Below are 27,100 nucleotides of genomic sequence, written 5' to 3' on the forward strand. Positions count from 1 at the left end.
ATAAATTCTTGATATGAGCTTGAAATTTTTATCGCACGTTAAATCAAATAAATAGTTTAGCGAAATATTTAGTCTCGGGTGAATCAAGCTTATCTGTTATAGTTTGGATCTTGAAGTAATGATAAGCGAATTGATAGAGCTTGATACGTGGTCAATATTGATAATTGAGCTGCAATCTATATAGAGGGTTTGTGAAAATGCTATTTATGAAATAAACATTTTGTACGTTTCACGAGAAAAAATCGTATCTGGGACTCGATTCTTGAATTTGCAAGAGAAACGTATGCGCAAATGTTGGTCTTATAGAAAAGTTGCAAGTCGATTGGCTATCGCATAGTTTTTAACTAATTAACTTGCAATGTTTCTGTAAAAGCAGAATTTTCGCACGTTTCTCTTGCGAATGAATTCAACAATCGAGCCCCTTCGCATCTAAAAAGGCATGAAAGTCGCGCTGTCGTGAAGCGAGTTATGCTGGGTCTACAATGCGAGTCGCAAAGTCGTGAGTCGTAAGAATTGACCAATCACAGATGAATTTGAGGAGAATAATCACAATTGGTCAATTCTTGCGACTCACGACTTTGCGACTCGCATTGTAGACCCAGCATTACTCCACTTAATCCACCTGTCACCTGTCGCACGCATGCGCAAGCGTCCATTTATTTTTGCCCATAGGCATTAGGCCGGTTCTACATTGGTCGTATCGTAGCGTTGTAAGTCGTAATGCGGAATCTACAATGCGAGTCGCAAGCAGTCGCAAGTCGCGAGTCGCAAGAAATTGATCAATCACAGACGATTATTCTCCTCAAATTCGACTGTGATTGGTCAATTTCCTACGACCCACGACCCACAACTTCGACTGTAATTGGTCAATTTCTTACGACTTACGACTTATGACGCTACGATACGACCAATGTAGAATCGGCCTTAGGCCCGGTCTACAATGGATGTCGTAACTGTCGTAAGTCGTGAGTCGTAAGAAATTGACCAATCATTAGTTGATTATTTTACGACATCCATTGTAGACCCCGCATTAGGCCCGGTCTACAATGAGTCGTATGTCGGAGTCGGATGTCGGAACGTAGCCGATGGTCCAATGAGAGAATTTCTTTTTCGGAAACGAATTTTCCTGAAAATCAAGGTCAAATTTTTTTATTGGCTTAAAAAATTCACATATGTACATACGTATCTACAAGACAACAAGATAATAAGTCATAAATTGGTATTATGTCTATATGACCTAACTATTTAAATTTTCACGCAAATAGTCACGCGAACTTTATATAAGATTTTCAATCTTATAGCACCTTGTTATGCAGTGATAAAAATAATTTTTTTATTTCGTGGAAATAAGTGTGTTTCATGCGCAAAAAATACAGTTAAGTAAGTATAAATGTCTCCCCTGCGTCGAACGCAACGATAAATGACTCATGAATTGCTTGCCGTGAATGATAATTACGCGCGTCGCCCCTTCTATTTCGGATCACACCCGATGTGTCGTCACGTGGGGAAAGGCAAAGGGAGCTTTCCAGCAAGCGACACAAATCGACACAAGTATCGTTTTATCTTTGGGAGCTTTCCAGCAAGCGACACAAATCGACACAAGTATCGTTTTATCTTTGGGAGCTTTCCAGCAAGCGACACAAATCGACACAAGTATCGTTTTATCTTTGTTACTCATTGCCAAAAAAGAAAGATAGAACGATGCTTGTGTCGACTTGTGTCGCTTGCTGGAAAGCTCCCAAAGTCACTAGTCCCCGTATAGTCTGCTACGTCCGCTGTCAAAGTTACTCATTCACGCGTGTATTGTACGTGGGTAATTGATGAGAGTAAAGTCACGCATAAATAAAGCGGACGGGCACTACGTGGAAAGAAAAGAGGGACGGGGCCGCCCGGGGTACCCTGTTACATTACGTGTCAAGCATGCGGTATCGTGGCGAACGGGCGGCCTTCGCGTAGCACCTCTTCTGCGTAACCTTCGGCCTTGCGTGCGTACGGAGCGGAATGCGCTGAAAGAGGCGCCGCTAATTTTTCCACGGCAAATTAAACGTCGACGATACTTCTGCTCGTTTCAGGTATTGCCCCTGTCCCCCTCGTACCCGGTAATTGCCGGTAATCATTTGACATCCGTCAGTCGGTCTCGGTGCGACGAGCTTTAACCTGTTTTCTCCGCTCTGCGTTAATTTATTATTCAATCGATCGGTAGCTTCCCTATACTTCTGAGAAATTTTCCCCTGTAAACATTTATAACATAATTTGCGCATGCATAATTTCCACAGACTCATAAAATTTCTCGAATAAACTGTTCTCTCATTTGCAGGATTTCATGGAGCTCTTGATTATGAATATGTTTTGAAGATGCCATCCGAGACGGATGCCATGGGCAGTGTTTCCAAGGAGGAGGAGGATACCGAGCAGTCTGTCGCGTTAATGACCTTAAATTCTACGACTGAAGAATCAAGTGTATCCACAAAACACATAGATACTCATCTAACAAATGCTAATAGCGACAAGGTGTCCACGTCGGACGTCAGAACTAAGTTCTTTAACTCGACTGAAGACGCAGGGTCGACAGCGAGCGATAGCTCCATAACAACAAATGATTTGCTTGAAGCAGAAAATTTGTGTCCCCAAGATAAGACAACAGGTAATGTCAGTGCTGAATTTATAAGTACCTTTAACTTTCACATTTTTTGCAAGTTATAGAGAGTATTGCAAAATTCTGATTCGTTCTTTAGATTTAAATTGTGATAATAAGGATATATTCTTGGAAATTTTAGATACATCAGTACTGGTTAAACAAACTGAAGAAAATGACGATGACGCAGGTACTACATGCAACGATACGGTACAAAATTCGAGTAAAAAATCAATTTTTCTTGCTCATAGAAATCTGTCCAGAAAGAAGTGCTTGTTAGCAGACAGCATTTCTGACATTCATCATAATACTTCAGAATTGGCAGCCGAGAATTACCCTAACAGTATCCCAGATGGGAAAGTTTATGAACTCGAGAAGTGTTACAATATTGTTGACGTAGAAGAATGCGATCACGAACCAAGTGCAGGAAATCTGTGTAATAATAATATCGATGTTGCATCGGATAGGCACAAATTGATTGAAGAAACGACATCCTTGCGCACCTCCAAACAGTTTTTAAAAGACGATGACTCTGCTATGAATCATGGCAGTCTTGTGAATACATCATTAAAAACGTCTAGCGATGACGATAAAGATTGCAACATAGATCGTGATAGTAACTTATCAACGGATAGATTAACATCTTTGTCCTTAGATACATCTAAAGAGTCAAGTTTGCAAAGTACAACTTTAGCCAATTTTAGTGACGCGACTAACGACGCAAAAGTATCTTTAAATCCATTAGACAATAATAATAAGAATTCACTTGAAAACGCGATTGGCAGACGTGAATTACCCAGCTCGTCCGAACATGTTTGTAAAGAGATGTCAACGTCGCAAGACGCGGGATGTGCTTCTTCGTGTTACAATGATTTTGCAAGCACAAGCAAACCATTTAAACTGCCAATCTTGGAGAAGATGCCTAAAACTGCCAGTGTTCAACAATCTGAAGTCGAGGAAAATGCAGTAGCGCTTTTGGACTCGGCATTTACCAGACAAAATCAATTGGAGGGAGTTCGTCGCCTAGATTTGGAGCTTCGTTCATCGAATAGCAGCGAGGAAAGTAATTCAGATATAGAGTCGCAGCATGCGAGTACAAGTAATAACGATATTAAAAAGGTAAGTGAATCGTATACCTCGTCTCTTGGAAAAAAAAAAATCGTTGACACAAAGAGAATTATTCAATATAGTGTAAATAAGTCGCTAAGATTTGATAACAATGTTAAATTTCTTGTATTATTATTGTTATGACTCAAAAGCACTTTGACCTGTAGATAAAAACACGAGCAGCGCTCGCTTTTGTTTGGAATAATAAATTCGTTTCAAGGGATCGCGCTAATAAACGAAAGTAATCGTTAACGAATCACCAAAGTAAACAGTTATTTTTAAATTGCAAATATATCTCTTGATCTTTACAGAATGGTGAAGATCATTCTTATACCTTCAGGATAAATCTTTCTTGCTTTTTTTACTTTTTGCACTCTTTTTATATTTTTTAGTCTTTATTTGTTTGTTTTACAATAAATTTGTAAAAACAAGACTGTTTTATTTCAGAGACAGTTCAGACCCAACGGAATTGTAACGAAAGAAGGAGCGGAATATTATCAGTTATGGCGCAGTACAGGTGGTCACTCGTCTCCCGAATCTTTATACGAAACTCTCTATCCAATGCCACCACCGCTTCCACCAAGAGCAGCGCATCGACCGTTACATAGAAGCAACGCTTTACCAAGCGGCGCACCAGAGCTACCTAAACGACATCAAAGGCATCCCACGCCGTTGCACCCTGAAGATTGTTTTGGATTCGAGATTGTAGATGTTGACGAAGCCTCAAACCTCAAGGTTGAGATTGTGAAACTTAATTATTACTCAATACGATGCAGTTGCATCGAGAGTAATCTAGACTACATGTAGATTATCTATAACGTTTCAGTTAAGAACGGCAGTTACAAAAAGTATCGCTCTATTAAGTTCACCGAGATCGCACAGACAACGAGAAAGGCCAGAATCGACAATGGCTAATCAACTGGAGTGTCCGCCTACCCCTACACATCGACCCAAACCTTTGTGTCCGTTGCCTGTATGTCAAACGTCAAACGTATCTTTATCTTCAGAGGAACCTCTGCCTCCATGTAAGTAAATATAATACCTACTACATGCTCATACTTCTGCTCGTATTTTCCACGCTTTTCTCTCAATGTTAATTGATTAATCGTCATGCATATTTTAGCATGGGAAGCGAGAATAGACAGCCACGGCCGAGTATTTTACATAGATCACATCAATCGAACAACAACGTGGCAAAGGCCAAACTTGACGACACGTAATACCGGTTGCGACCTACGAAGACAACAATTAGACAGGCGTTACCAAAGTGTGCGACGAACTATTTCGCGTCCCGACAATATAGATCGCGATGCTAACGGCTCAAACGGTCATTCTTTTGACAATACCGAGCGGCAGAATGACCGTACTGACAGGAGCGAATCTGAGCCATTCGATATCACCACGATACCACCGGTATTATTCCTAACACGGCCCGACTTCTTTACCGTGCTGCATACCAACGCAGATGCTATGGAAGTGTACAACCGTAATCCAAGTTTAAAACACATGATCAATAGAGTTAGAAGGGATCCGATAGTTTTCCCAAGATACGAGCACAATAGAGATTTAGTTGCCTTAATTAATGTCTTTGCCGATCCAACCAAGGAACTTCCAAGAGGGTATGAATCGAAGCTCGACAGGACAGGCAAAGTAAGTTTTTGATCAAATTTCACAAGAGAGAGAAAGAGAGGACCTGTGTGATTGCGTGATATTGATCATCAAGTGTTGTGATTTCAGAGATTTTTCATATGTCATGCTAGGAAGGCTACGTCCTTTATCGATCCACGATTACCTACAGAAGCCGCTCATATACGAACATTGCTAGACGAAGCTCCCGTTCCACCGCCCAGGCCACAACAAGCGTCTGTAACCGCTACTCCCGACATACCTGTGGCCTACAACGACAAAGTAGTTGCATTTCTACGTCAGCCTAATATAATGGATATTCTAAAGGAAAGGCATTCTGCGTTAGGACAGAATATCGCGCTTCGAGAGAAAGTTAATACTATAAGAGTCGAAGGAACTTCAGCGTTACAAAGATGGGGCCACGACGTTCCTTTAGCATTATTGCTAAGGTAGAAAACGAATGCTCCAATATATCTTTTATTGGTTTATACATACAATAATATCACGTTATTTACAGTTTATTCGAGCAAGAAATAATGTCCTATGTACCTGGTAGTATGGGTAGATCTCCGCTCGGTAGCCCGCATGCATCACCTGGACTGACAAGGGCTTCTGCCAGAGCTCCCGCACCGTACAGGAGAGATTTCGAAGCTAAACTTCGAACTTTTTATCGAAAACTGGAAAGCAAAGGTTACGGGCAAGGACCGGGTAAATTAAAGTGCGTTTCAGCACACACATATATATATATATATGTGTGTGTGTGTGTGTGTGTGTGTGTGTGTGTGTGTGTGTGTGTGTGTGTGTGTGTGTGTGTGTGTGTGTGTGTGTGTGTGTGTGTGTGTGTGTGTGTGTGTGTGTGTGCGCGCGCGCGCGCGCGTGTGTGCGCGTGTGTGCGCGTGTGTGCGTGCGTGGGTGTGTGTGTGTGTGTGTGTGTGTGTGTCAGTATATATTCCGAGAATTGCGTTTATCGAAAAATTTTATTACCTGTACAGATTACACATCAGAAGGGAACATTTACTCGAAGATGCTTTTACGCGTATAATGGCTGCATCAAAGAAGGATCTGCAGAAAGGTAAACTGGTGGTCATCTTTGATCATGAAGAAGGATTGGATTACGGCGGGCCATCCCGAGAATTTTTCTTTCACTTATCACGCGAACTGTTCAATCCGTATTACGGACTGTTTGAATATTCAGCCAATGACACTTACACGGTGCAAATCTCGCCGATGTCGGCTTTCGTGGACAACTATCACGATTGGTTCAGATTTTCGGGCAGAGTTCTGGGTTTAGCATTGGTTCATCAGTACCTACTCGACGCGTTCTTCACGCGACCATTTTATAAGGCTCTTTTAAGGATACCGGCGAGTTTGAGCGACCTGGAGAGCTTAGACCAAGAATTTCATCAGAGTTTAATGTGGATCAAAGAGAAGGACATCAGTATCGAACCGTTAGAATTAACTTTCTCAGTAACAGAGGAACTTTTGGGACGAGTCGCTGAACGCGAGTTGAAGCCAGGTGGGAGAAATATCGCGGTTACTGAAAAGAATAAAAAGGAGTATCTCGAGAGAGTAGTACGTTGGCGTCTCGAGCGTGGCGTCGCGGAACAAACGGAATCGTTGGTTCGTGGCTTTTACGAAGTGGTGGATCCGCGTTTAGTATCCGTTTTCGATGCCCGTGAGTTAGAGCTGGTTATCGCGGGTGCGGCTGAAATCGACCTAAACGATTGGCGAACGCACACCGAATACAGGAGCGGTTATCACGATGCGCATCCGGTAGTGGAGTGGTTCTGGAGCAGCATAAGCCGATTTACCAACGAGCAACGTCTAAGACTACTGCAATTTGTTACCGGCACCTCGAGTATTCCATACGAGGGATTTGCGGCTTTGCGTGGATCCACAGGACCAAGGAAATTTTGTATCGAAAAATGGGGAAGGCCAAACAGTTTGCCAAGGTATTCAATCTTCTTTTAATCCGCTAACAATGGCTGCATTAAGCATTCTATATTTTGTTTTTTTTTTATTTTCCGTATAAATTCGCAATATCTATGATCTATCGTCATTGTCATTTCAGGGCTCACACGTGCTTTAATCGTTTGGATCTTCCACCTTATCCTACACCCGAGATTTTATATGAAAAGCTGCTGTTGGCTGTAGAAGAGACAAATACGTTTGGTATAGAATAAGGCGACGAATTGGGTTTGTAATTATAAAGAATTTGTACAATTGATAGAATTATAACCATCCAGGTTGCATTTTCTTCTAACAAGGAAACCCATGGAAGTGTTTCCCTCCAATTTTGCCCAGACTAGAGTCAAGCTCAACAGGGTCTTCTTTCCCCGCTAATTTTTCCAAGCCCGTTCCCTTGGCAGTGGTTTCGCTAGATAGTAGATAGGGACAGTGGGAATCTTGTTAATCCATTCATGCGCGTCACTAATTAGATGACGAGGCATTTGGCTACCTTAAGAGGGTCATAGGCCGGTATTCATAGTCGATTCTTATATTTAAGACCGTCTTAAGTACAATCTTAAGATGTCATGAACCAATCTTAAGAGCCGTATTAGCATCTTAAGACATTACTTAAGACGGTTTTGAAAGAACCGACTATGAATATCGGCCGTAGTTACTCCCGCCGTTTATCCGCACTTGTTTGAATTTCTTCACGTTGACATTCAGAGCACTGGGCAGAAATCACACGCCCATGCATGCCCATACGCGTGTTTAAGGGGCGAAACATCCCTTTGAAAAAAATCGGTTTTTCTCTTTCGGTGCGAATATCTCCGAAACTATTAAGACAGAAAAAAATTTTTTAAACAAAAGTTGAATGGTTTGAAGAGTACTTTAAAACAATGATAAAAAATTGTTTAATATTTATTTTTTAATAAAAATTGAAAAAATTAAAATAAAAAGTTTTATTTTGTCATTATTCTAGAAGTGCTCTTTAAATCATTCAACTTTTGTTTAAAAAAAATTTTTCTATCTTTTATAGTTTCGGAGATATCCGGCCCGAAAGAGGAAAACCGATTTTTTTCTTCAAAGGGGTGTTTCACCTCCTAAACACGCGTATGGGCACGTTTAAAAAAATATGTGTCTTTTTTTTCATCTAGAGAACAACATACTAAAAGCTCATCAAAATTGGAGAGGGACACTTTCGTGGGTTTTCTTGTTAAGAAAAATAGAACAAGATTTTGTATAGGCCTAACGGTTTGTGAATTATGTGAGTCATTATTAATTCAATTTATTCAAATCGGATATGCGATGTAAAAGAAACTAAACAATCTACAGCTTTACAATCTCTCAGAATTTTCGATCGGACGATGCGTTTAATTTATTGTGTGAAATAGCATAACGATTGAATATTCTCTCTTTAAACTTTCACGAATCTATGTGATTCGTTGATGTAGAAGATTATGCTTGCAATCTATGCGATTCGTTGATGCAGTCGTTACGTTGTACACACTGGGATCTCGTAAATCTCACAACTTTTCTTGTTTCAGTTTTCCTTAAGTTAGCGGAGTAGCGGAGCTCGGGCCTGTTGTTCCAATCTGTTGATAAACTAACTAATAGTTAAATCATATGTCTTTGTTTTTCCTTTAAATTAGACAAAGATAGATATATATGATTTCACTATTAATGTTAATTTATAAACAGGTTGGAACAACCGGTCCCTAATCTTTTAATTTTTCCAGATCCCTTCTTTCCTTTGTATTTTTTATCTTGTTTTCTAAAAAAAATAATTTATTTGCCAAATATGAATATCTATTGTCATCTATTATATCTATTATAAATCTTCAACAATTCTAACGAGAATAGATGCATTCTAGAGATTATTACTTCTTCAGGGCTTTTAAAAAAGATTAAAGAAATTAATTTAAGTAAATGTAAAGAGAATATGTGCTGTTGCTAATATTGCTACTACTAATGGGTGCTTTCTATTTATTAACACAAGTCGACACAAGTCTCGTTCTGTCTTTGTTACTCATTGAATGCCAAGAAAGCTAGAACGACGTTTGTGTCGACTTGTGTCACTAAATGGAAAGCACCCAATATTACTAGTCCTATTATTACCTATTGCTGCTACTACTGTTAATACTGATTATTGATATTGCTACTATGACTACGTTTACACGGCCAGATTTACGCCGAAGTTATAACATCGATGTTATAACTTTGGTGTAAATCGGGCCGTATAAACGTAGTCTATTATTACTACTACTGCTGCTACAATTACTGCTACAATTACTGCTACAATTACTACTACTACTGCTATTATTATTATTATTTTTACCATTATCACACCATTGTCACATTAATATTATATTACTTATCATTTTATCATTATTATTATTATAATCACCACTTTTGATTACAATCGAATCTTATCATAGAATTCAAAAAATAATACTGCATCGGGATGACTTACAGCTCCGCTAATTAAATTTTCTACTCTGCATTTTCATATGTATAATTCAATATCTTTACTTCGGGATATACTGAGGTCCGAGTGTACTGTTGTCGAAACATTTAATTGTGGCCGTCACTAGTGTTTCTAGTCCATGAGTTAGAATTTCACATGCAGCTGCCTTTCAATGTATCTTAACATTCCGAAGATTCTTGTTAGTTATATTTAAAGAGTTTATAGAGCAAGATTGTTAACGCAGGAGATAAATATCACACCTCTGTAAGTTAGCGAATTTTAAAAATTTCGCTAAAAAGCACTTTTATCTTACATCTACTTTTTATTGCTTAGTCATAACGTAATGTATAGATCTTTTGAAAAACTTTGCACATAGTATAAAAAATATTAAGGAATAATTCATACCCGAGAAATATAGACTTATTACGATATCTTTTTATTAAGCAAGTACGTTATTATTTATTATTAAATCGCTATATATATATATATATATAGAACACAACAAACTTATGTATTTGTACAGCTATCATATAATTGTTATATATAAGCGATAAATAAAATACAACGAACATACAAATTGGTGTTTTTACCGAACAAATCTACCCTTTAAGGGGATGCTGTAGTGGCAGTAATTACCGACATTTTTTTGAACACACTAAACTTTGAATTGGCTTTACGGAATTGAAAAAACTTTTTTACAGAATTAAAGTACGCACAAAAACGGAGTGCGCTGCAGTCGATTTTACATCTAAAACGAAAAAAAAAATAGAAAAATTATAGTTTTGTTATCGATTTCTGCGGTCGACTCGTGACAACATTTGCTGCACATAAAAATTTAGACTTTGTACGTATAAAATAAGCATACAGCGCACTCGGGATTACAAAAAAGAACAATATGTTGTGCTTTCAGAAATGAGCCTAGAAGCTTTAGTATAAGAGAAAAATTTGTCTGAAAATCTCATATGTATGTGTGCGTGCGGAGTAGTATTGCGTGTAACGAGAGATGGCGTAGCAATCGAACAAGGACAGATGTCATTTCGTTAGACAAAGACAGATATAGAGAAAACAAAATTAGAAATGTTGACATTATCGACATCGAGGAAGTTCGGCCGTCACTCCAGCATCCCCTTAATGGCCGACTTTTTTACAAGAGTTTAACACACTCGACTCATGGTGGATTGAAGTTAGCAGGTATCAAATATGTAAAAAAAATTTCACAATTTTTCTACTCTCTAAACTACCCCCTATATGCAAAAACTACTCTTAAACATAAAAACGTTGTAATCTAATTTCCTATTATTTTACCCTGATCTAAATTATAGAAAAAATACTCCAGAACATGCAGGTATATTGTAAAAAACTTACAGACCATTACTACGCTTATAAACCACCCCTACATTAAAGACAACATCCCCGTAGTTCAGAAACGTTACAAATCGAAAATCTGACTTACATTATTCTCAAATGAGAAAAATTTTACTAGGACATGGAAACTATTCTCAAGCCATCCTGTTAGTTACCCCCCAACCACCTCTTTGAAAAAAATAATAGAATGACTATTCTAAACGCCCATAAAAAGTGTTTTTTGGCGTATTATGACTATTAGATGTAATTTTTCTTGCGGCCCTTTTTTGTACATAATTTTGACTTTATTTCAAAACGTATACATAAACTGAAGGTAAACAAAAAAATTCTGCCTAAACTTTTTGCTCATTTTTTCGTGATTTTGGCACTTTTTTATAGAGTGTGTAGCTGAAGGTTTGCTACCCTCAGGTTTAGCAATTTTTTTGTATTTAGAGCCTACCTTTCTCTTTAAAATGAGACCTTACTTAACAAAGTCGATTGATGTTGGTTTTTATAGAAGATATGATTGGGACGTATGTGTCCTATTGGCCGTTAAAGGGTTAATTAATAAGTCTATCTACATTAAATATTTTATATAATTTATTTGTAATCATCAGTTATGAAGTTATCAAATAATTATGAAATTAAAGCCGTATTTAATTGAACTCTATTAACTACCCAAACTGTATTTAGTTAACTGCTATTTATCTCTTTTGATAATAATCTCGTTATTAACATACATATCTAACATACATAATAATATAATGTTTTATCAATGTTGAAATTCTTGTCCATTCTTGGCTATAATAGGGTCAAAGTGTTTCTGTAAATTCAATATTTATATGTGTTTTATATTTATTACATGTATACTCATTTTATTTTAAATTATGCTTTAAAATATTTATATTTATGTACATTTATTTCTCTTTTTCAGACGTTATTTGAACACACAAAAATGACTAATGACACTAAACATCATAAAGTAACATATCTTCCTACCTTTATCACTGGATATTATTTCCTTAAATTGGGCTGGATGTTGCGACTTTGTTTTTAATCTAAGATTTTTAATATCATTCCGAAATAGATACTTCTGTCGCATTTGATTTTCAAGGATACTCTCCAATTTCATTATGTCACTTTTGTATTTCTCTTCCAACTGCAGCATTTCTTCCTGCAATAGTGATAATATCGGTAAATGTAAAATTAAATATTTAACAAATATAAACGTGACTTTTACATCTGACATGATGCGTTGCTTGGATAGTTTCTGAAGCTTTGATCGCTCTTCCACTAAAAGCGTCAGAAAGCTCAACTTTTGCGTATGTTCCCGAATCAACTTATTAAATATGACTAATTCTTCTGCGTAATTTTCCTTAATGTCTGTAATAAAAATATACAGAATATAAATCTATGAAATTAAAATATAATATTTTATAGCACATAACTTACGCTTGATTCGTTTGGTGAAATACATCGTTGTCTCGCTTAAGTTAGTTTTAATATCATACACTATTCGACGAAGTATTGTCTCGTATAATTTATTTAAGGATATATCCTGGCCAAACTTATTCATTATCTTCAGCTTAATCTCATTTTTCAAATTTTTATTGTTGACACGCATGTGATTGCAATCGAGTTTAATTCTCTGGAGGTGCGTTCGAGCGTGTCTGCAACATGTATCCCGTTATAAGATTCATAAGGTTTCTCAATGTCAGTTATTTATCGACTCGCGCTGTGTAAGTTTTACGTACTTGTGTTTAACTTGCAATTCAAGTGTTTCCTCATGTAACTCTTGTATTCTCGCGTACAATTTAGACAGTTTTTTCTTATCGAACACTACGCAATCGTGCATCTTGAATGGAATCTGAGACTCCTCGAAATACTGCAGCTGATGCAATTTCATTAGTACCGTGACATCCACATCGTTTAATTTTCGCTGTTTCTTAAGCTGTTGAACAGAGTACGATTAAGCAAATAATAAATAATACTTCAAGCAAACAATATATTTTACTAATATAGATTAACACATTTAGTATGTAATACCATAAACATTTTTAGATCATCCTCATTTTTCTTCAAACTACTGTCTACAACTTTTAGCTTCTTCATATGAATTTGAATATCCTTATGAAGAATCTCCATAGCTCGTTGTGCATCTCTGATTTCATGTTCGTACGCATATCGGTTTTCTCTCATCGAAAATGCTAAATCATATAACGTTTTATCACATCCTGGCGGACATACGTTTTCATCGAGATAAATTAACTCAGATTCTCCATTATCGACACTATCCGTTTCATCTGAATCCGTTTCAGTCGTTGTCGTAGTGGTTTCTGAAGCAATAAATAAATAATTATTAATACATTCCAATTATATGTTGATAGCGATAAATTCTTTCCAAATTCAAGAAGTTGGACGCTGCCATGCTCTTCTTGCAAAATGCTCTTATTACCGTCATCTTCCTTTGCTTCTTTGTACTTTTTCCTCAATATTCTACATAGAAAGTTACGGAACTTATTATCATTCATTCTAGACATGTACTCGGAAAAGATATTTTTAATCTGATTACGCAATTTTGTAATTTCCTTGGTTTTAATGTCAACTTTGTCGGTTGCCGTCTGTATCTGAAAATATTAATTATCATATGCGTTGTCTTTTATTCTTATACGTGATTGTTATCGAATAGAACCGTAAAATACATCAACTAACTTTCTGCCTCATTGCTGCGACCTCTTCTGATCTACGATTAACTTGGTCGTGCAATACGTTCTCCATTGTCTCGTATTCTTTCAAGATAATATATTCTTGACGGAGGGTCAATAAAAATAAATTAAGATTGACATTCTCAGCAACAATGTCCAATCTATCGCGCTCTAATTTATCTAACTTCTTGTCTAAATTTTCACAGTTGGTTTGTATGTGTCACAATATGCAATCCTGTTCGTATATCTTGCGCAGCATACGAGAAGATTTCATTTCTCGTTCCCATGAACTCTCAGTATCATCGCTCAAATAAAGTAATTTCATGTTATCTTGGACAGTGGGTTGGACCTTTATCTTTCTTTCTGCAACGGAAAACCTTGGTGGAAAAATGTCTCAGAATTTTTCATATTATTAATCAAAATTTTTATGAAAATTTTAAGACTTGCTCAGAATTTTTCAGACTTTTTATATGAATTGGAACGTTTTTCAAGAAAACTTACAATCAGACAAAATAATAAAAAATATTTCAGATTTTTCCCGCCAACACATCTTTGTAGAAATCTAAATAAATATGAGAATATCCGTAAAATTTATTAGAAATTTTCATAAATACAGATACTGAAGTATTTCAAAAATCCTGGTCTAATTATTTCTGAGAGCATCTAAGAAATTTTACATTTTTTTTTCAGAATTTTTCATAAATTTAAAATATAAGAAATTTTTAGAAAATTTTTGAGAAAGAAAACTTTTTTTACCAGGGAATAACGCAAACGGTCCCCTGAAAGTTTTCGCGTTTTCTGGAAATTTTTCATCCAGAAGTAACACCTCGTATTCTTCGTCTGGACAATGAGGTAGTGTTTGCTCTGGTAAAACTGTCGTCCGTCTTTGCCTATCTGCCTTCAATGTATATTCCTCGATCTATACATGTGCAAAAGTTAAAGCATTTTCTTACACGATACAACTTCTCATTTTGTCAATAAAATGTATTAATACGCACCATTATTTTCCTCTCGGGAAATTCTATATTAATATTTAATGCAGGAGCTACTGGTAAAGGTTTTACACTTTTCAATGGTATCTCGGCATGAATCTTTTTGAGGGATTTTATTAAATGTAGAACTTCCGCATGCAAGTGTTCTTTTTCTGTTCTTACAGCTTTCAGTCTCGTGTTAAAAGCTTCTTGTTGATAATAAAGCTACAGATATCATCGCGAAAGAGCCTTGTATAAATAATAAAACTTCTAGTATAGGGTAGGTAGTCCAACAATGAACCATGTAAATTTCAGAGGCTTATATTTCTCTCAATTATTGAGTTGGAGATCTGTGTTTTTGCATACAGTTCATGAATTTAGTTGGCTACATACTGTATAAGATGACTTATAATTCATTTTTAAAATTTAGCCACAATTTCGATTTTTTAAAAACAATATCAAATGATTCATTGTGTACAGGGGTGTGTACACAATGAACCTAGGCATTTTTAACAATAAACCACATGTTTTATACAGTGAATTGTTAGTGTTATTTTAGTTTTGCTATGTTTTAAAATGTTTATTTAGGGAAGAGATAATTATAAGACATGATAAGTAAGATTAGGATAGTATGACTTTAAATTAAAGCTAACTTAATTATATATGTTATGTTTTCATTATTTGAAGCTTACAATCAAAATTATTATTTTTAATCAGACTTCTTCTTACTTAGATTATTATTTATTGTAGCAACTAGTCAGTTTAATGAGACTTATAACACAGAGAACTGTAGTAAAAAACAAAATAGTTCATTGTAGACCATATAACATTTTTTATGATAATCTTCAAAAAATACGGAAAAATAATGCAATAGAAAAAAGTTGCTTACAGAACTATAAAGCCAAATATACACACAAAATTATAGAATAATGAAAGAAATAATAGATATAACAACAAAAACATGAAAAATACGTAAAACTTACGAAAAGAAACTTAGTTTGTCACCCAAAAATCACAAAATGTGGTCTCAAACGACCGTCCTTCGCGCAATTTACCGGCCGATTGGGGAGCCGAAGAGGGGTTCAAATGCGAGTCGTTGCATGACAACAAGCACAATTTAGCAACACTACATTTATGAAATATTGCAATGGTTCATAGTGTACAACTGGTTCATTGATGGACTACCTACCCTACTAAATAATGAATTATATAATCAAGAGTAAATAAATGATTTAAAATATTTCTTTAATGTGCAGATACAAACCTTTTTTCGGCAATTTAGTAGTTCCTTATATTTTGAAAAGAGAGTATCTCGTTCTTCCGACAGCAAATTGAAAGTCGAAGATGTCTTTAATTTATAATCACCGATGGTTCTTGTTGCTTCCTCTATAGCGAATATATCATGCGTATGATTGATAGATATATCGGGTTTTTCGTTATATATAACTTTCCACTGAATAAAATGAATCCGTGATTAAATTACAATAATATAATATATAGTGAAAACACTTAATTTTATAAAATCCGAAATTAAGCGACCCGACTGGCCAGGTCACATTTATTCTAACTCACAACGTTTCAACCATAATCTGGTCCTTCTCAAGTGAGATATTATAATTTAATACGCAACATTAGACATCATGCGTCGCCAGACATTGTATCCTACTACATCGTGCGAACGCAAAGATGTTTGGTGCGTCAAAAGAATGAAAATGTAAAATTGTAAAAATTGTAAAAATTGTAAAAATTGTAAAAATGTAAAGAAAATTAAAGTGTACATTTTCTCCACTATATCCGTACCGTGCCATAGTCAAAGTCACTTAATTTTATACTAGTATTTGTAAATTGCACCAACTTCCTTTTCGCGTTCTTCCAGTCTTGTCTTTCTTAAGGTATATTTACGTAACATTTGATTTAACTGAATTCCCAGACTACTATCCACATCTTCGTAATTTACGCCCTTTAAGAAATCCGCAATTGGTTTCGTTTTCGCCACCTCAATTTCTTCTCCCGTTTCCACTTTATCTTCTTCTCGTTGCTCCTCCTCATAATGTTGCACTTCATCATCCGTTACACTACTCAGGGATGAAGATACATTTTAGACATATAACGTGCTTATATAAATAAATATCTATTCGAGTATACGAATTACCTATTTCCATTCGCTTCTTTCTCGGACACGTGCGTATGTTTTATCGTATCGATATGCGACAAAGTAACGTCAATATCCAAGACGCGTTGGCGCAAAGAATATACTACGCTATCTGGTTTCCTGTATCAGCATAGATACCAGATCATTCTGTTTACACTTTTTAAGGCGGCTCCCAGTAAGCAAGAAACATCAAGAAACATTTCAACTAAGATATTGCATTAACATTACAACGTTACTGCAATGTTGAAATGTTTCTTGCTTACTATAAGCTCTTACTTACGATATTTTGCAGACAACAAATGGTAAACATGTAATCGGTTGAACAAAGTGTTCTAGAAGCTTTTGCAATCTAAGCTCGCTCTTCTCCACTTTAAACGCCAATGTCTCGCGTATCGCAGCCATTTCCGCATCTAACTCTTTGTTTAGGTCAGCTGTAATTCTAGGATCTAGTTCCAATTCCTTGCAAGTTATTTGATGAGGCTTCGGTAGTACGTTATTCCTATAATGTGTAAAAATATTTTATAAAAATATTTTTAAAAAAGATAAAAAAAAGAGCGCCAAGTGTCCGCGCCTGTCAAAATAGTTATTGTGCAAAATTTTAATTTATTTTTGCTATAAAAGTATAATAGTGATATCAAAACATTGCGCCAACTGAAGTTTGTGTGTAAGCGAATTCATTTAAAATGTGAATAGATATATGTGCGAAGTATAATAGATTTAAGATCTTAAATCTATTATACTTCGCACATATATCTATTCACATTTTAAATCAAATTCGCTCTTTATTCACACAAACTTCACACATATGTACATAAGAATTAAATTTTATGATATGTATAAACTTATGCTCACAATCATTTGGCACAATGTTTGATGTCACTACTTTTAGAGCAAGTAGTAATAGTAAAATATGAGTGAGTGTGTGATACTAGTAGAGTCCCGATGATACCTACATAGATCATGCCTATCATACTGATCCTTTGTATCTGCCACTCTCTTGACGTATTTAGTCTTTTTTGAAAGTATCATTTCTTATACCGGTTCATCCTCCAAACTGCCCGGTCTAGTTTCCTCTGGTCATTCGTTACCTGGGTGGCCATGCCTTGAAGAACTCCCGAAACCAGTCTGTGGCTTGAGTCCCATTCTTAAGATAAGAATGAACTTTCTAAGAATGAACTTTCATCAACAATGGTTTTTTTCCGTGGTAGGGTTGTTAGCCCTACGCACAACCCCCAACTTAGGGCCACTTCGACCAAACTCCGATTAAACTAACCGGAGATGGTCGAAGTGACCCTTTAGAGGGCCGAGTGGCGATTGAAGCATATAGGTCATAAATAGGGGGTACACCTAACAGTTGCTAGCTATGTGTAGACCACGGCTTAACGTCTCTTCTGAAAGCAGTTTCACCGCACGAGAGTCTTCTCATTAAATTCTCGTGCGGAGGTGTGCAGTTTAGAAAATTAAAATTCCTGTGATCAAGTGGACTCGAGCCCGGTTCTTTGTAATTACGAGTCTGGTGCTTTACCACTAGATCACACTGCCACTCTTACTTTTAGAGCAAAAATAGATTAAAATTTTGCACAATAGCTATTTTGACGGACATGGAAACTTGGCGCTTTTTTTTATCTTTTTTAAAAAGGTACTTTTTATGGTATATTATGCATTTTGTAGTATCGAGCGTCTCATAAGTGTGTTGATTTTATGTGATACAGCTAGATGATAAGATGAAATATATAATTATAAACAATTAACAATATACAGATTCATAAGTTATTTAATATATGACATATGATTAGATTGATAAGGTTGTATTGAGTTATATTAGGACGTATCAGAGTGTATTAAGGTGTTTGGAGTGAGGAGTGTGGGTGGAAGGAGTGAAAGTGGATGATATAGGTACTATCAAATAAAAGAATGAACTCGTCATGTGCATAAAATATTGAAATAAGAAGGGCCAATAACCGAGTAACAAAGGATGTTAAACAATCAACTTATTAATTTGCATATACAATATATATTGGTACGTTTCGATTTCACCGAGTCTTCTTCAGCCGTACATATGTACATGTATACATATATTCAGCATTATCCAAACCTTTCCACAATCTTGCTATATTCCTCGCTTAATTTAAGCAATATCTCTAAAGTCTGATGTTTCCTCTGCTTTGCTGCAGTTGCAATTCTGTCATATTCAGCTTGTTGAATCATCTCTTCCAGACTTGCATAATCAATTTCCTCGATATCTTCGATACTAGCATATGGCTGTATCATGTCAAAAATTTTTCAAAATATATATTCGCAAGAAATTAAATCACTAAATTAACTTCAAACGTTTTGAAATATGATTAATAAAACTGCAAACATACCAGAGATAAGGTCCCTTTGGTCTTTTCAAATTCAATTTCTTCGAGTGGCGCATCATCGTTTATCTCATAAGAAAATAAATTCCCGTCATGTCCACACGTAAACAGTATCCTTTGGTCGTGGCTAAGAATCATTTTTGGAATATGGCCGTTATAATTATCATGCATTGGAAGTATCCAGTAATCTGAGAGATCTGTATAATTTTCGGGTTTCCATCTGCAAACCCGTATTTGTCCATGCTCCATTCCCAGAAACAAGTACTTTCTTCCCTTACTAGCGGTAACATAGGATATTAAGGCTGCGTTCGGAAACGTCACCCGGGTGTACACGGGTATACTCCCTTCTCCTTCTAACTCGCTGAGATAGAAAGAGAAGGGAGTATACTCGTGTGCACCCCGGTGACGTTTTCGAACGCAGCTTAACAGATGGTATTATGCCGTATGAACGCAAAATTATTTTCTGTGTGATGTACGTAACAATTAATTTTATTTGCGCTTACTAGAAGAGACAACTTCGTAATTCTGTGTCATCCGCATCGTATATTATGGTACTTTTAATAGGCTCCTCTCCGACAGTTTCGGTAATTTCCGGACTTGGATATTCATATATATATCCCGCGTCAAATCCTGCCATTGACAACCAAATAATATCGCGACTAATGTATTGTGCCATTAATATCTTGTTTGGTATTTTCGGTATATATATTTCTGGTAATGGCTCTTCCTCTTCTATATCTATTTAATATTAAAATTTAATTTTTAATAATTAATTTTTTACTTTAGTTTTATTAACTTTGTTTTTTCACCATTTTTAACTAAACGATAAAATTAGACAACATTATCATTTTAGAGAGAAAAAAAACAAGTAATATAATTTAATTAAAAGACCGAGAAACGCTTCTTCGTTAACTTCTAGTCCGGGACTTTCAGCTATTAATCGCTCTATTTCTTCACGTTTCTTCGCTATCTTCTCTCTCTTCTCTTTCTCTCGCTCCAGGCGTATTAATTCTCTTCGAATAGCAGATTTTACAGAATGAAATTTAAATGCTTTTGGTTGACACTGAACGAGTTCGTATGAAGCGGTAGTGTACGGTTGAAGTACGCTTGGTAATATAACTTCTACGCAATCACCTTGCAAACATCCAATTAATAATGTCGTTTCCTGTAAAATGAAATGAAATTAAAAATAATTACGAATACGTCCAATGTAAATTGTAATATCTTATTTACATATTGCGACTTCCACGTAAGACACGTAACTCCCGATGGTACTTTAATGAAGCCAATTGGTGTAACGACAGGAAAAGTTTTGGTTACTGTAATGGTGAAATTAAACACAGTTGAATCTTCACTACCCGTCACTAGTAAGCTGAAATATATTCTTACGTAGAAATTATTCTCACAATTAAATATGCAATAGACATTAAGATAATGATCATTAAGATAGAGTTTTCTATACCTGCACGATGGATTCAGAGACATCGCAGTTATTGCCATTTTGTGCGGTTTTATGACTTGAATCAGTCTAACATAATCTCCTTTTACATTGTCAGTGGCATTGGCTACCGATATCGCTACAGTAATTACACGAATAACACCATTTCCGAAAGCACAAGCGAGTGTTGACCCTGTTGCTTCAATCTTTCAAGTATATGAAAGAAATTTATATATTATAATTTTGTATAAAGATATTTAAGTGCGTAGAAAATAAGGTCTCTTATGAGATTATACATATAATAAAACTGAGCGATAAAATTTTAATCAGAAAACTAGCATAATTTCTCATGTTAATTGTTCATATATGTTGCAATTTATAGCTGATTGAAGTTTGGAACGTTCCTGGAGCGCTTCAATTAATTTATTATATTAAAAGAATGTTTAATCCAAAATCTGTGCCTAAGTGATATAATGCTTGCAAAACATAAAAGCTATTTTAATAAGATGTATATATTAAGGAGGTTCGATGGCTTCATCGGGGGGAGTAGTGGGACGCGGGGGTTCTGGTAACAGCGCACTAGCGTTTGAAGTAGTGGGAGAGAAGGGGATTGCTCTGATTGGTCGCCGCGTGTATAGTGCGTGCTGCTGTTCACGTCGTTCACGACCGTGGCAGTCTAGCAGATGAAAAATCAAGCAATTTATGCTTTAACTAGCTGGTTACCCGGGCTTCGCCCCGGAGAACATATGTAATAAGGGCTTCGCCCCGGAGGACATGTGTAATAAGACACACAAAAAATCTCTCTCTCTCTCTCTCTCTCTCTCTCTCTCTCTCTCTCTCTCTCTCTCTCTCTCTCCCGAAAAATTGGAAAAATTAAAAAAACCGGTTTGCAGAAAATCGGTAACAAAAAACTATACACATAGTGGCACTCTCCAGAAAATTCTACCCCTATTTCATATACTTTCGGTGAAAATTCGATTCAGGGGTTTGGGCTGGGCGTTGATGAGTCAGTCAGTCAGTCAGGACATCTTCCTTTATATATATATAGATAATTAATTTTTCAAAAATTGTACTTTTTAAATTTTTGGAGTAGATTTTTTTCAAAACGGGACGGTGAAAAATTCCCCAAAAATTCACATAATTCTATTTTGCATTCCAGAACAACATATTAAAATTTCATGAAACTGATGGTTGCATTTTTTTGTAGCCATCGAACCTCCTTAAGGAAATATTTTCATTCATTTATTTCATCAAAATTTCCAAAACGTTCAATATCTAGGCTGCGTTCCAGAACCACGCTCTTAGCGCTCGAGATACATAAAATAACGCCAACTTACCTGACATGGGAACCAAACAACTTGACTGCCAATGTCGTTAAATTTATGCACTAGAATTAACTTTTTCTTCAGATAATTATAAATATGCAGCTGTCCAGCTTTACTAAGAGTAGCTACAAAAGGACCCCACGTTGCATTATCCATGTCGGCTATACCTCCCGCGTGGCACGTAAATATTTTTCGCGGTAGCTCTGCTTTCAAGGTATGTAAATCTATGAGCCAAATTCCACCATTTCCGTCCTAGAAAAACAAATTATTTTAAGATTGCATAAGTATTTCATTGATTTTTTTTTCATAAATTTACTTTATATTAAATTTACTAACATCGAGATCGATGCTTTCGAATATTTGATGTTATAATAGGAATTTGTTACTTACTTGAGCATACCAGAATGTACTTTCTGGATTGTCTTGGTCTTGCTTACATATACACATTAGCATCGAACCGTTTGCTCCATTATTTTCACTGATGTGATATTCATAAATAGGTTGAATCTCTAGGATACGCTCCCCATTGTGGGAATTCGCTTGATCTATAGTTTCATAGAACCAAATTCGAATCCATCCATCCATACCTACAACCCATTTATAAAAATTCATTATTAGACTTTTCTCCCCAATTATAAATGATTAGTCAAGTTGACATAAATTCGATGTATCAGTGTCGAATACTGGTTCATATTTTTTTATCTTCTTTGACCTCATCATAATTGTTCTTATGTTAATTGAGTAATTACGAATAATATTTATATAAAATTTCTTTCTGCCAATTCTTCTACATCAAATACTTAATACTATGTATATGTTGTGCTATCCGACTTTGCATTGATTTGATGTAGAGTTAGCCAAAAGACAATGGAAATCTTACAGAAATATTCGCAATTGTTCAATTAATATATATTAATTAATATACAGGGTGTCCCTGAATGTTTGGTACTTTTCTCATATTTAGATAGAGCGAGCCAAACTGAGTCGAAAAGTCATGTACCATTTTGCAATTTTCGGAATAGTTGATGAGTTATTAATGATTAAAAATCGCCGTATTGGCCCGGCCCACCGCCAAATCCAAGCGCGCGGCGAGATGCGGCCGCCCCGCGGTCGGCGCGCGGGCAGTTGTTTACTGCAAGCCAGTGCAAGCGGCGATGATTACGCACGAGCGGCGCGTAACGCCGGGCCCCCGTCCTGAGCGATGATAGTTTCTCGCCTTTTTTAAATAGAAATAAAATTTTCTAACATAGAAAAATTTTTTGTGCGTACGTATGTACATACGTGTGTACATGCATACACAAGAAAATATCAATTGTACTGCTTAAAAAAGCAATTACTCAATTTACTTTTTTTCTTTTAGTAAGTAACGGTTGTCTTTAAGAAAGAATATTTTCTTGATAATAGTCTTAAAATGTACAAATTTTAGAAAGAGTCTTTATCATGTACTCAAAAGAAGAATTTATACTCCTTCAAAGAACATAATAAAATTTTATCAAAGAAAAGTCAAAATAATAAATAAAGTAATATGAGGACCCTCGAGATTAAAATAGGAGAAGTCAAGGCTATGAGGGTCAGACGCAGATCACAGTGCGTAATATCAGAAATAACTGATTTATTCGTCGTTTTGATACATTACATCGATCCTTACGTTTCGGCTCAGTTTTGAGCCATCTTCAGCGGTAGTTACAGAAATTAAGTTACACGTTCTCCGTACCGTATGGTGAGTTTACTGATTCAAAGTATCAGAAACATAGACCAATTGATCCATATCTGTAAATTTGTTCAATTAATGTTGAGATATTAAAAAGATCCCTTAGGAAACTTACCATTCGGTCTGAAAAACGTGGAATACAGAGCCATGTACATAATGAATACTCTCTGCGAGAAGACTTGACGATCTTATCGACACGACACATGCACAGCAATGATATGAAAGGTTTTGCAAGAAGAGGCATGTCGTAAGTCAACACACCGGCGAGGATTATAACAAAGCACGATTTGACACCGTCTCAAAATGACACGGATTTTTTGCATCATGCATATGTCACGGTTTTGAGCAAATTGTAATCCATGCTCATGAACTTTGGTCGTTGGCAAATCGAGGTTTTACTATTGGTACATGCAATATTGTGACGGTGTCAAATCGTGCTTTGTTATAATCCTCGCCGGTGTGTTGACCTACGACATGCCTCTTCTTGCAAGACCTTTCATATCATTGTGTGTCGTGTCGACAAGATCGTCAAGTCTTCTCGCAGAGAGTATTCATTATGTACATGGCTCTGTATTCCACGTTTTTCAGACCGAATGGTGAGTTTCCTAAGGGATCTTTTTAATATCTCAACATTATTTGAACAAATTTACAGATATGGATCAATTGGTCTATGTTTCTGATACTTTGAATCAGTAAACTCACCATACGGTACGGAGAACGTGTAACTTAACTTGTGTAACTACCGCTGGAGATGGCTCAAACCTGAGCCGAAACGTACGGATCGATGTAATGTATCAAAACGACGAATAAATCAGTTATTTCTGATATTACGCACTGTGATCTGCGACTGACTTTCATAGCCTTGACTTCTCCTATCAAAATAATTACCAAATCGAATTTTTGTTTTAATTTTATATTCTTAACTGAAGAACTGAATAATTAGAATTTAGAATATTATTTATTTTAAGTAATATTATCAAGAAAACATTCTTTAAGATCATCGTTACTTAAAGGAAGAGAAAACTGAATAATTGGTTTTTTTAGCACTAAAATGATATTTTTTGCGTGTGCGTATACGGCACGCCGTTTTGCTACATAAAAATTCTATAATACCAAATTAAATTGATACTCAAAGAAAAGAAATTATTATTATGTCTAGATACTTATAATTCATCGAATTATTATTAAGCTATAATTGAAAATGCAGAATTAAAATTATGTCTAGACAAAATATTAATTCTGAATTTATTTTATGTTATGACATAAAAATTTTTCGGGAATTAAAATGATGTACATAATTGTAATTCACGAATTTTACTTATGTACACAATTTTAATTCTTAAATTTCTATTACGTACATAATTGTAATTCTCGAATTACTCTTTTTCTTTTAGTAAGTAACGGTTATCTTTAACAAAGAATATTTTCTTGATAATAATCTTAAAATGTACTTATCACAAATTTTAGAAAAAGTCTTTGTCATGTACTCGAAAAAAGAATGTATACTCCTTCAAAGAACATTATAAAATATTATCAAAGAAAAGTCAAAATAATAAGCAAATCGAATTTTTGTTTTAATTTTATATTTTTAATTGAAGAATTAAACAATTAGAATTCAGAATATTATTTGTTTTAAGTAAAGAGGGTGATGAGTGTATTTTAAGATTATTGTCAAAAAAATATTCTTTGTGAAGATAACAGTTACTTAAAAGAAGAGAACTAAAATGGAGTAATTAGTTTTCTTAGTACTAGAATGATATTTTTTGCGTGTGAATTGTGCATACATGAATAGCAATCGCGATATAAGATCGCGAGCCAAAAAATAATTATTTTTTCTTTCTGTGGCAAGAAAATGATAGAGCGCTATCCTTTCCACACACCACCTTACGGTAGATAGCATAACGCATTTTTTTTTTAAGTGGTATCCCCAGTAGGTCTAATCCACTTTGCATTAAAATATTCTCATATTTTAATGCGAGAACTGTTCGAAGTGCCTTCCTCGTTCTCGTATACAGAGTTCGGCCCTTCGATTAATATTGCGGGTTACGCGGTGCGCCATTTCCGGCGTGATGGTATCGAAAGCTGCGAGAATTTCTTCTCGTACCTCAGCTTCTGTACCACCACGCCGGTGTGCTCGACTAAATCTTTGATGTAACCCCAAACGAAATAGTCGAGCACGTTAAGATCCGGCGACCGCGCCGGCCAAATGATTGGGCCACCTCGACCCATCCATCTGTCCGGATATCGCGCGTCTAAAACATTTCGCGCCTGTCGCGAAAAATGCGCATTTTCCAACACGATGGGGCTCTTGCGCATTTTTCGCGAAAGGCGCGAAATGTTTTAGACGCGCGATATCCAGACAGATGGATGGGTCGAGGTGGCCCAATCATTTGGAGCAAGGCACTTTGAACAGTTCTTGCATTAAAATATGAGAATATTTTAATGCAAAGTGGATTAGACCTACTGGGGATACCACTTTAAAAAAATGCGCCATGCTATCTACCGCAAAGTGGTGTGTGGAAATGATAGCGCTCTATGAGCTATTAAATTATTATTGATATTTTACACACCTTCGACTGAGATAATGGTGACTACTACGAACGATGGATTTTTCCGTAACATCACAGAACGGTTCGGCGTTGACAAAACGAGGCTGCTAAAATCGTGGATTCACACAAAAAAGAGGATTGGCATCTTGACACAACAACGCATTTTTCTACTGAGATGCAGAAGACGGGACGTACTACCTCCGCATATCAAATATCTTAAATCTAACACACGTCTTCACAATCCCATTACTGCGTATAAGTTCGAAAGATCTAAAATGCGATATCAGAGAGCAATACTAAATTTAGAGATTAGTGATATTCATGAGCATTTAAATTGGTTAGGGGTTAAAATCAGGGAGATTGAGGACAAATTGCTATTGTGTTTACCTGTATCAATCGTTGACAATTTTTTCAACTTTAACAAAGAAAAAATCTTTAAGCATAGCGAATCCGTCAGAATTAAACTTGTCAAAAAGTTTAATCGAATATTGGACAGACAAGATACTTGCCGCGCGTTTCTTAATAATAATAACAAGAAATGGTTAGTCAACACCACTGACAAACAGATACCGGACTCTGTAATTAATTTTTTAAGCTTGGGTGACAATTTCGCTCTACCGGTTTCCCGCTTTTGTAAAAAAGACCGCTGTAACGCGACGTTAGAAACTATTAAGAGCGTCGAGATTAACAGCCATAAGTTTCCTCCGAATGCTACTAACGGAATACGGAGCGCAATAGCAAATTCTCTTCAACTCTTTTTAAA

General features: G+C 35.9%; 3 protein-coding genes across 3 annotated transcripts in view; 1 reads left to right on the top strand and 2 right to left on the bottom strand.

The window, feature by feature from the left end:
- Positions 1-1,675: 1,675 nt before the first annotated feature.
- Hecw (Hecw ubiquitin protein ligase) lies at positions 1,676-11,781 on the top strand. Its single transcript, XM_071717476.1, has 10 exons — positions 1,676-2,072; positions 2,318-2,644; positions 2,778-3,754; positions 4,190-4,477; positions 4,569-4,767; positions 4,866-5,392; positions 5,480-5,817; positions 5,886-6,086; positions 6,361-7,320; positions 7,440-11,781. Exons 2-10 carry the CDS (start codon positions 2,356-2,358, stop codon positions 7,549-7,551), a joined length of 3,891 nt encoding a protein of 1,296 aa, XP_071573577.1. The 5' UTR covers positions 1,676-2,072; positions 2,318-2,355; the 3' UTR covers positions 7,552-11,781.
- Positions 11,782-11,938: 157 nt separating this feature from the next.
- On the bottom strand, positions 11,939-12,750 carry LOC139779184 (uncharacterized). Its single transcript, XM_071717453.1, has 4 exons — positions 12,579-12,750; positions 12,367-12,509; positions 12,126-12,300; positions 11,939-11,949 (listed from the first exon to the last, which is right to left on the bottom strand). Exons 1-4 carry the CDS (start codon positions 12,748-12,750, stop codon positions 11,939-11,941), a joined length of 501 nt encoding a protein of 166 aa, XP_071573554.1.
- A 90-nt stretch (positions 12,751-12,840) lies between these two features.
- LOC139779185 (cilia- and flagella-associated protein 44) overlaps positions 12,841-27,100 on the bottom strand; it is a 35,072-nt gene continuing 20,812 nt past the window's right edge. Inside the window, 15 exon segments of the mRNA XM_071717454.1 lie at positions 12,841-13,077; positions 13,173-13,462; positions 13,582-13,753; positions 13,839-14,194; positions 16,705-16,877; positions 16,955-17,074; positions 17,235-17,459; positions 19,050-19,216; positions 19,306-19,747; positions 19,818-20,052; positions 20,206-20,479; positions 20,548-20,686; positions 20,777-20,958; positions 22,090-22,329; positions 22,468-22,664. Of these exon segments, the coding sequence (XP_071573555.1) occupies positions 12,841-13,077; positions 13,173-13,462; positions 13,582-13,753; positions 13,839-14,194; positions 16,705-16,877; positions 16,955-17,074; positions 17,235-17,459; positions 19,050-19,216; positions 19,306-19,747; positions 19,818-20,052; positions 20,206-20,479; positions 20,548-20,686; positions 20,777-20,958; positions 22,090-22,329; positions 22,468-22,664 (3,449 nt within the window).

Source organism: Temnothorax nylanderi, unplaced genomic scaffold, assembly GCF_030848795.1.
Source record: "Temnothorax nylanderi isolate EJ_2023f unplaced genomic scaffold, tnyl_v1.0 TNYL_tig0213_pilon, whole genome shotgun sequence".
Classification (NCBI taxonomy): domain Eukaryota; kingdom Metazoa; phylum Arthropoda; class Insecta; order Hymenoptera; family Formicidae; genus Temnothorax; species Temnothorax nylanderi.